Source organism: Doryrhamphus excisus, chromosome 20 (assembly GCF_030265055.1).
Source record: "Doryrhamphus excisus isolate RoL2022-K1 chromosome 20, RoL_Dexc_1.0, whole genome shotgun sequence".
In the NCBI taxonomy this organism is placed as follows: Eukaryota; Metazoa; Chordata; class Actinopteri; order Syngnathiformes; family Syngnathidae; genus Doryrhamphus; species Doryrhamphus excisus.
The window spans coordinates 10747589-10758530 of NC_080485.1; the positions used below are offsets into that span (position 1 = coordinate 10747589).

Sequence of the window (10942 nt, forward strand, 5' to 3'; positions counted from 1 at the left end):
AATATATCATGGCGACAAAAAAACAAAAAGCTTTATAGAATTATAAAACAATCCATATAAACAATTTAGAAAAGGTATGAATAACTGCAAAGCATTTAAATGGTAAAATATATCATTATGCAGTCAATCCGCCATTCCACCGATGCGTTACTGCCATCTGCTGGACACATTGAGATATTCGCCATGATTTTACAAAGAAATTCTATAGAACGCAGTTCAAGTTTAAAAAGTACGATAATTTTAGAAACAACAACCCTCGTGATGATAAGCGGTTGAAAATAAATGAATTAATATATTTTAAAAAAATGTTTAAAAGTAGAACAAAAACGCAATGAACAAACAGAGGCAGAAAAATAGCAAAAAGTACTTCCTTCCTTCCTCAAACGTCATTTCCGGCTTGATTCAGCGTGGTGTGTGGCGGAAAGAAGCTAAGGTAGCGTTCTCGTATAGTTAAAGGTAAATATAAGCAGACAATTTGAATAGTTTAAACCACAAATTGCGTTAAAATTGTCATCTCCTGGATTCATATATAAATATAAGTAACACATGTTACTGAATTTCAGTCAGACGTTGAATATTATCGATCGCCTTCCGTTGCTAAAATGCTAATTTTTAGCTGCGGCGTAGCAAATCAACACTGTGAATGTCTATAAAACAAGTTATACGTTAATGTTGTTATTATTATACAGAACTATGGCCGCCGATGACATGACGGACGATTACCCTAACGAGATAGACGAGCAGCTGAAAGGGTTCGACTCGTCTGTGTCTGCTGTTAAAACCATGTTGGACAAACTGATGTCGGTACCCAGGAATGATCAGCAGCAGAAGGTAACAACAGCGTTTAAACATCTTTTAGCACATAAACAGTTATACAATTATAACATATAGGAGTAACTCTAGTATTGTCTTATTACTTAGAGTAGTAAATGTGCTCATGTGTAAACATGTCAACAGCTGGACCCGCTGGACCAGGCCAAGCTGGATCTAATGTCTGTTTACACCCTCAATTCTTTATACTGGAGTAAGTTGTTTCTCTTCACTAATATCAGTGCTCAAGCTTTGATTTTGAGTGTTGTCATTTTATTTTTACTTTGTCGTCTTTTGCAGTGTACTTAGTAACACAAGGTGTCAATCCCAGAGATCATGGCGTCAAACAGGAACTGGTACGTATAATTTTGTAAGCATTTTACAGTATTATGTGTTTATTCACTGTGTACCATGTATGTGGGTGCTTAGGAACGAATCAGGAAGTACATGAACAGAGTGAAGGAGATCACAGACAAGAAGAAAGCAGCCCGTCTGGATAAAGGAGCCGCCGGCCGCTTTCTAAGGCATGCCCTCGCTGATCCGAAAGAGCGAGAATCCAAGAAAAAGGCAGCGGCGTCCGGCAAAACCTCAGATGTGACGCCATCAAAGCGTGCAAAGAAGAGTTGAGATGGACTAATGTGATGTACAGCTGCTCTGAAATACAACAATGTAATTTTTTTAATGACCTCAAAAGTGACTTTTTGGAATACTGTGTGAATTTCAATGAATGTTTATTAGTATTTAGTAAGACTTAAAACGTGTTCTGTGTAAACTTAATGTCATGCTTTTTTGTTAACCAAATGAGAAATTATAATTTCTCTATTTTTAAAGTGATTCTGTGAATCCATATTTTGTATTTTTTTGCTGTGATCATACCTAAATTCAGGGTGTTGACCAAGGATAGACAGTTGATATCCAAACGTGGCTTTTTTTTATAGGGTGGACTAACATTTGTGTCAGAATTTGAATGAATCCTATGTATGGGATTTGCACAATTTTAAATAAATTGAATGTCAAAACAGGCCGAGTGGTTAGCGCGCAGGCCACACGGCTAGGAGACCATAGTTTGATTCAACCCTTGGACATCTCTGTGCAGAGTTTGCATGTTCTCCTCATGCATATGTGGGTTTTCTCCGGGTACTCCGGTTTCCTCCCACATTTCAAAAACATGCTAGGTTAATTGGCGACTCCAAATTGTCCATAGGTATGAATGTGAGTGTGAATGGTTGTTTGTCTATATGTGCCCTGTGATTGGCTGGTGACCAGTCCAGGGTGTACCCCGCCTCTTGCCCGAAGAGAGCCGGGATAGGCTGCAGCACGCCTGGCGGTTGAAAATTAATATCATAACAGGGCTTTGCAAAGACAGAAAATGTTAAGGTATTCATAATATCTTGAGCACAAATTAATTGTATGGTGCATTTTTATTTCACTATAAGCACAATAATAAAAACAGTGTTCAAATAAATACATGTCTGTGTGACTTAAAAAAAAAACACGACTGGCTCCGGCTAAATAAAAGATTATTACAATAGCAACCGGCTAATAGACGAGCCTATATTGCGAAAGCTTAGATTGCTAGCATAGCTAACATCCGGGGATTGACTGATGGTAAAGAAACAGGAAGTCAAAGAACTATCAAACTAGTGTAACCTGGAAAAAAACAAAAATGACCGCGTGTTAAACTCACGTTAAATCACAGTGCAACACGGAAGAAAACAACTCTTAAAAAATACGTTTAAAAGTGAAAATTATCCATTAAACATTTCTTGACTTCTATCAATGAATGAGGACACTTTGTCAATGAGGTAACCCGCAAGTCGACGACGGCGCCTCGCCAAACAAGTTCAAACTGCTCGGAAACGTCGACAGCCACATACTCTTCTACCGGAGGTGAGTAAAATGTTTTTAATTCTTAACACGACGTCACATTTATGTGCAGATAATAATCACATTTAATTTTATCTCCACAATTGACACAGTGACGTCACACACTTGAATATGAACCAATCAACGTCAAGCATACGGCGACGTATGCAATATGTATTCACGCTAATAATAAATAGCTTTGTTATGACTTTGTTTGCAGTAAAATGCACGTTTGCAACATTATAATACATTAATTGAAATGTTAAGTATTTAATTCGTGCAGTTTTTAATATATTTAATTTATTTTTATTTTATTTATTTTATTCAGTTTATTCACACTTGATATAAAGTCAAACTTATTACGGTCTTGGACATTCTGTATGACTCCATAAAGTGTTTCATAGCGTAATATAAGTATTTTGAATGTTTTTTTTTAAATAAAATAAATGTATTTCTATTTGCTCAGCATATGCACAATAAACATTCAAACATAAGCATAGTTACTTTATAAAGGCAGTTTTTGCATGCAACTGTTATAGTTGTTGGTGTACCTAATAATATGGTGGCAGTAAATCAGGCAGAAAATTGCTCACTGAAAGCCGCACGCATGGTAACAATTTGGATGGGCCCTGGAGGGGGTCAAACGTGTGATTAGAAAATAGTCCAATACAATGTAGCTGTAAGGCAGTTATGTCACATTGAATAAAGACGCACACACGTTGCTTCCTTTGTGTGATTCCCTCTGGAAAGCCAAGATCTTTATCTCAATGTGCCCACCAGCCCCTGCATGCCTCTAATCACGGTCAGGAAACAAGCAGGCGCTGAGCTCCACTCTCAGGAATTGATCTTTTCATTCCTTTCATCATCCCTCCATTCTGCTGCAGCGTCCAAAGATGACGTTTGTTCTGCCAAAACAGCCGGCATCTCATTCCTCTTGACTTTTTCCACCCGTTTGTTGTTCTTAACTCGCCTCTAAGACGTGTCAGACTTTGGCGTGTGGCTTTTTTATTTTTTTGGGAGAAAGGTTTGATTTATCCTCTCATTTCCTGCATTTGTCCTTCAATCTCAACTCTGCATATGCCGCACATAAAATGTTGGTTTGCACTGATTGTGTGGGCGAGAATGTTTATATGGTATGATCCTAAATTACAACAAAGCATTCTGTAGTGGCGAAGTGGATGGAGTCAGGTTCCCCAGACCTGTGATGTTAGCATCTTTGGTACCAACTTTGTGTATTTTTATGTCAAGATATTCACCTCTGAACCTCGGACTAAATTGCGTAATAATGTTAGCAGTTAGGCTGCATGGTGGGCGAGTGGTTAGCACGCACACCTCACAGCTAGGAGACCAGGGTTCAATTCCACCCTCGGCCATCTCTGTGTGGAGTTTGCATGTTCTCCCCGTGCATGCGTGGGTTTTCTCCGGGTACTCCGCTTTCCTCCCACAATCCAAAAACATGCTAGGTTAATTGGCGACTCCAAATTGTCAATAGGTATTTATGTGAGTGTGAATGGTTGTTTGTCTATATGTGCCCTATGATTGGCTGGCGACCAGGATGTACCCCTGGACTGCATAGGTTCCAGCATACCACTAATGAGGATAAGCTGTAGAAAATGAATGAATGAATGAATGTTAGCAGTTAATTTTGAATTGGTAAGAACATTGTTGGACTATAAAACTACACTAGACTGTATTAATAATCATCTGAAAAAATGCAATAAAATAAAATTCAATGGACTGTGAGTTTTCCCACTCATCAATCAATGACATTGCTTACAAAGCCAATCCCGAGCCAGGACATTTCAGATATTTACAAACTTGGAATGGGTCTTCAAAGCTGACTTTGGCCCTGAAAGCTGTAGGAAAGACGCCTGGAACAAAGTTTTTGCTTTGAGCAAAGTGAGTGAAAGATGGACATGTCATTTTTATTTCATCATGGGTTCGGTCGTGATCTACAGATGAACAAGTTTACATTTGTGTTTAAACAAGGGATGCTTGGAATATTGCTCCATCATTAACAATATTTATGTGAAACATGAACACATATTTCTTTTTTGTGCTTTAGAACATGAGAAAATGAGTTAACATGAGCTAGCTAAAAATGCACGTCATTGGGATACACTTATTTTGACTATGAAGCCCTCTAAAAAAAACCTCAAACAACCTTGCATGGTTTGATATCCATGCTGTGATCATACATTAACACGTACACTGATGATTGCAGAGTTCATTTTTATTTATTTTATTAATTTATTATCGTCCCAGGCCTAGTTCCCATGAGACGTTCTTTCTGAATGAGAAATCTCGAGTAATGAGCACATTATGCTTCTTTTACTGTGATGCCACCCTGGACTGGTGGCCAGCCAATCACAGGGCACATATAGACAAACAACCATTCACACTCACATTCATACCTATGGACAATTTGAGTCACTAATTAACCTAGCATGTTTTTGGAATGTGGGAGGAAACCGGAGTACCCGGGAAAAAAAACCCACGCATGCACGGGAAGAACATGCAAACTCCACACAGAGATGGCCGAGGGTGGAATTGAACTCGGGTCTCCTTGCTGTGAGGCCTGCGTGCTAACCACTCGACCACCATGCAGCTTTGATATAATTATATTAGCAGAAAAAAACCTTGATACCAGCCAATATCTGCACCTAGAATAACAAAATGGCGCCTTTTTTTTCTCTAACGTCATCTTGTGAACCTGCTAGCGAACACATTAGCTTTGGTTCAACCTTGGCGGACATCTGCGCTCTCCTGAGAGCCGTTCTGGTTGCCATTATTGTTGGTCTTTCTCCTTTGTAAACATTTAGACATCATGATTTCACCTCTTGATTTTTTGCACCAAGCATAAGAAAAAGTGTCAGCATGCGTGTGGGCAAACATCATCAGACTTTCCAAGTCTCCGACAATGCACGGCTGCACATCCCAGTGAGGTTTGGCCTCTTCCTCCTCTTCTTCCTCCTCCTCTTCCACAGAGGTGACGCCATGCTGAAAACACGCACAAGCCCACGCCTTGAACCCTTCTCCTCTCCTCACTTAAAACATCAACACACTTCATTGGCTTTCCATCAACTGGTGGTGTACCTCCGTTCCTGTCAGATTGTTTGATTTCTGGCTTTCTCGCAGAGTGAGAGGAAATCTACACTGAATGTTACACTTCACGTCACGTCACAATCATTGTAATAATCCATGTAGATATGCAATATGTTATATATATTTAAAGAAAAAAAAGCCAGCACATCAGCTTTGTGATGTCGGTGAAAGCATATTAGTGTAAACTTTTTTTTTTTCCTTTTTACATTTTTTTCTCCGAAATATTTCAACATTTACATTTTATTTAGTTTAACTTTATTCCCATTATATTTTCACTTTCTGATCATAATATTCTAACTTTTTCCCACCCGAAATTTTGTCTCTCATAATATTACAGGGCGATAGGGTAGGTACCCATAATCATACAGAAGTTTAATGTAACCCAAGGAAAATAAGTCAGCTTCTACCTTAGTAAATATATTAAAAAAACTATATAAAAATTTTAATGGTAACACCAATACTTTATGTTCACTCAACATATTTGCAATTAGTTGGTTCAACAAAATTGTATCTCATTAAATGACAGCATTTTAATTGGGTGGAAATTCTATCCATAATTTAATTACGTTCAACCAACAAATTATTTCTTTGAGTGTAGGTGGCATCAGGCAGGGCAACATACTTGTTCACAGTGCAACAAAACAGAAACAACACATCAACAGCAAGTTCACTCATCACATAAATGAACTACACAATGAAGTGTATTACAGACATCGCCAACTAGTGGCCTGGCATTCACATGACATTGTTTTCTGTTGTTTACAAGGTCGTTGTCATGAGAACGCAGCAGAATTAAGATAATGATGGTTTCCCTTTTTATTCTTGAACTTTATATCCTGGTGTAAAACCACCGGATAACTTGTTGAGCCATCAAAGAAACAAGCACAAAACCACCTCTGACTCTTTTTTTTTTTTTTTAAGTCAGTAGCACATGTGTATGGCTGTCGTGCAGCTGCTAGCATGCCAACAACGCTCCGAGATGCTCACCATTCTCCAAGTGGACTCACTTGAGGTGTGTAATGGATTAGATCCCCCCCCTCGTAATCCTGGGACAGTGTTGTCTTGAAGGTCCGCACATGGGCGGATGAGACCACAGCTGTTTGGACATAAATTTTCCACAGGAATGCCTCAAGTTGGAGGCTCGGGATTAAAGAGCGTGACTGTAGATTCCTCCCCAGTTGACAAATGGCTGCCCAGGGGACTGTTTGTGTGTTTTTATGGACGCATGTGTGTGTGAAAAGACACGTTGAAGATCTTTGTACACAAGTGGTGAGGAAGAAGTGAGGAAGAGTGTTGCAGGTTGGAAAAAATGGTGGTAGTGGGATGGGGGGGGGGACTCACCACTTAAATAGACAGGAAAACGGTCTCTTATTGTCTGGTGTACTCCAATTTATCTTACAATTATTACTTACAATTATGGACAGTTACTATGGTACACATAGTGTCATTGTATGGGCATATCACACAAAAAAAACAACAACTGTATTATGGAAAGCAGGAAGTGAACAAATGTAACAGTTACTGATTGTAAAAGTACCAAATGGAGGGGTAGGATTTAATAAGCTTTGCTTCTTCCTACTCCTTTTGGACATGTGGAACTGTGAACTGATTATGTGATGCATTCAATTGTAATCTGATGCATGTTCAAATGAAATAAAACCATTACCATTACCATACTGTTATGCAGTAGACTGTTGGTGATTATGGCAATTCATAGTCATATCCATGTTTATATTTATGGCATCCACATTTGTTGCAGGTCATGTGACTCGGGCTTAAAGCAAACCAAAGCAGCTCATGTATAAAGTTAAGACGTACCTGCTGGAAACAGACACACACACAGTCTCCTCCTGCTAAAATAAAACCAAACACAATCCAGAGGTTTATTGCACATCAATAAGGCCTCTCATCCCTCGTTTGCCTCCAGCTTTACTGGCAGCCTGCAGGCCTCCATCATGTGAGAGCTGCTGTAACGGCAGTGTAGGGTACCGTAAAGCCGTGATGGGCCTCCGCTTTTATGAGCATGATATGAATGATGGAGCACTATGGCAGCTTATTCTTATCCATATAGAGTGTGGAGGAACGTCTCCTTTATGCTTTACTGTTGCCTTCACAAACACAGTTGACTACATACTAGAATAGAATACATTATCATTGCTTTTGACATGGGCTGCACGGCGGTCGAGTGTTTAGCGTGCAGACCTCACAGCTAGGAGACCAAGGTTCAATTCCACCCTTGGCCATCTCTGTGTGGAGTTTGCATGTTGGTACTCCGGTTTCCTCCCACATTCCATTAACATGCTATTTAATTGTCCATAGGTATGAATGTGAGTGTGAATGGTTGTTTGTCTATATGTGTCCTGTGATTGGCTGATGACCAGTCCAGGGTGTACCCCGCCTCTCGCCCGAAGACAGCTGGGATAGGCTCCAGCACTTTCCATGACCCTCGTGAGGAAAATGAATGAATGAATGCTTTTAACACAGCATTGAAAGTCAGCTGGACTGTAGTTCTCAGGCACAGCCACTAGGGGTCAGTCCAACACAGCTTTACCATCTCTGCTGGAGCGCTTTGATTGACAGGCTGAGGTCTGCTGTCGCTCACATTGAAGAACATCATGAGGTAGAGTTTGGCCTTCTTTCCCTCTTATCACAGCGGAGAAGAACAACGCTTTAAATGACGCGCGTCATGTTTGCGGACGCTTCCTGTCGAGCTGCGGCGGCATGATGGATGACGGCCACAGTGTAGCGTGCTGTTGTTTGTCAGAGAGAACTCCCCCCCCCCCCCATCCCAAAGAAGACTTCTTTTCCTTTTAGAAGCAGAAAGTGTCATTAACTGACTAGTTTGTCCTCTTGCCCAAAACGAAGAAGCAGACACGCTTTGCTCTTCAAAGGCCGCCGTTTGACTTCAATGGTGGCTGCCAAAAATGATGGCCTTCAAAGTTGAAAGCAACATCATTCATCACTCTGCCAGACCTTGCAGGTGTGACCCGGTTCTCACCGCCTGGTCCACATACATGGACCTGTAGCATTGCATACATGAGAAGGAACTACAGTCCAATGTTGCAAAATAAAGCAATTAATACTAACAGTGGCTAACTTGTTTTTTTATTGTAAGAATGATGAATAACCTATCAGTACCTGCATGACTGAGAATCTACTCGAACAGTTGTATATTAAATTTTTTTTAATGAATGAATTAATGGCCTCGTATTTTGTGTGGAAGTGGTACGTTTTTGCCTGCTTATTTTGTTTTTCCTCACTCAGTTTCAAACTTATGTTGGCCTGGGATGTAAACAAAGCTAGCAATGCTGTTGGCGTGTTCGACTACGTATGGCAGAGTCATTTTTGCCATGCCATGCCCCATCCACCTAAATTATGTTTGAGATACTACATCAACAAGGATATTTCCCAATGCTAAAGTTGTGTTATTATGTCCTATTGTTTATCATGCCTACAATATTAATTAACACGAGTATAAAGTTGAATATAGGGGTGTTACTTCATGTTTCCAGGGCTCTAATCATTTTAAAAGGATGTTTTCAGAAGGCCATAAGCAGGTTTTAAATGCTCTGTCGATGAAAATCTTCAATTTATTAACAGTGAATTGTACTTGGCGGAAATTCACTTTTCACGGTCGGATCTGGAACCAATTAACTGTGAAAAACGAGGGATGACTGTACATGGAAGTGCGTCTCGAATCGGTCACCTTCACATTATGCCTTCTCAAATAGTGTTTTATACTTTCATGTTCTAATGGCAATAAGGGTTAACTTCTTTTTCCACTTAGAATAGACCGTTTTGGAAATCCAAGGAAATACAGCTGGAATAGGTGCAGATTCTGGCAGCTCTAGGAAGCTTTCTGTGCAGGTAATTGTGTGTAACTTCCACAACTCAATACAGAGGGCTGAAAATGAACAAAATACATCGCCTTTAAGCAGGGGTGAGGCACAGGCTGAGCACAAATCCATGAATGTTAAAAAAAAAAAGGACCCCAGTACCAAAGCCATGTCTTCCTATGAGGCTTAAAGCATGAAGCATGCCCCCCAGTGTGTTTGAAGAGGCACTGACTGTTCACTTTCATGCAAGATTAACTTGTAGCTTTTCACAGTTTGCATTTTGTATGTCGCTGTGTGAAGTTCCAGCTTGTGCACACGATCAAAACCACCCGTGATCCTTACTGAAACACACCGCTGTGCTGTATTATATTTCTCAGTCTGGCCTTGTGCAGGTAGTGTTGCTGGAAACCATGTTAGCTTAAGCTACAGGGCTAGTTCTGGCAATTAGAGGCTTAAATAATAATAAAAATAAGCATGTTGTGAAGGCGGAAGCACTCCCAGCAATGGTACAATATATTACATTTTTATCTTTATGTTTTCTATTTTCAGAAATACTTCAAAATCCCTTTTTGTGTGGGATACCCGATGCTTCCCATGAGCCTCACCCAGATTCCTCTCTGCGGCGGCCCGCAGGTAAGTTGACTTGAGACGCCTCATTCTTAAGGAACGTCATGTGTGACTGTTTCACTGTCACTTAAACACACCATTTAACTGTGTGAACTAGGCTACTCAGTTCAGGTGTGCAAACATGCTTGCACGTACCCTGTAGGCCAGCAGCGTATTTTATTGGGCTGTGGTATATTTAAAGAAAATGAACATCAAACATGGCCTGCATTAGAACATAACCAAAGGTGACAATTAAACACTGACAATTAAACAACGAAATATCAACATCCACAATTATATATGACTTAAAAATGAAGTCACAACAAAATGTAGTGGCCTATATAATATTTATATAGCATATGTGTAATCATAACATGATTCATTCATCCGTTTTCTATGCCGCTTATCCTCACTAGGGCCGCAAGGGTATGCTGGAGCCTATCCCAGCAGACATCTGGCGCATATAGACAAACAACCATTCACACTCATACACATTCATACCTATGGACAATTTACCTAGCATGTTTTTGGAATGTGGGAGGAAACCGGAATACCCGGAGAAAACCCATGCATGCACGGGGAGAACATGCAAACTCCACACAGAGATGCCCAAGCGGAGAATCGAACCCAGGTCTTCCCGATCTCCTGACTGTGTGGCCAACATGCTAACCACTCGTCCACCATGTGGCCCTATTGTGTTTTGTGAGATAATTCAAACC

The 10942-nt window shown here is 40.2% G+C and overlaps 1 protein-coding gene and 1 long non-coding RNA gene across 3 annotated transcripts; both read left to right on the plus strand.

The window, feature by feature from the left end:
• Positions 1-332: 332 nt before the first annotated feature.
• On the plus strand, positions 333-1496 carry c1d (C1D nuclear receptor corepressor). 2 transcript variants are annotated; one of them, XM_058058657.1, is made up of 5 exons: positions 333-456; positions 690-831; positions 958-1024; positions 1111-1166; positions 1240-1496. In XM_058058657.1, the coding sequence occupies exons 2-5, from the start codon at positions 694-696 to the stop codon at positions 1435-1437; spliced, it is 459 nt and encodes a 152-aa protein (XP_057914640.1). In that variant the 5' UTR covers positions 333-456; positions 690-693; the 3' UTR covers positions 1438-1496. The 2 variants fall into 2 exon arrangements, with proteins under 2 accessions (XP_057914640.1, XP_057914641.1); XM_058058658.1 differs by having other exon boundaries at positions 339-433.
• An 886-nt stretch (positions 1497-2382) lies between these two features.
• On the plus strand, positions 2383-10729 carry LOC131107994 (uncharacterized). Its single transcript, XR_009120371.1, has 3 exons — positions 2383-2700; positions 10167-10250; positions 10640-10729. It is a non-coding gene; the product is annotated as an uncharacterized LOC131107994 (long non-coding RNA).
• The last annotated feature ends 213 nt before the right edge of the window (positions 10730-10942 follow it).

Excerpts from the sequence above, each read along its gene's own strand:
- c1d (XM_058058657.1), top strand. The coding sequence starts at position 694 with ATGGCCGCCGATGACATGACGGACGATTACCCTAACGAGATAGACGAG. Across the intron at positions 832-957 it reads GGAATGATCAGCAGCAGAAG|CTGGACCCGCTGGACCAGGC; the intron begins GTAACAACAGCG and ends ACATGTCAACAG. Across the intron at positions 1,025-1,110 it reads CCTCAATTCTTTATACTGGA|TGTACTTAGTAACACAAGGT; the intron begins GTAAGTTGTTTC and ends CGTCTTTTGCAG.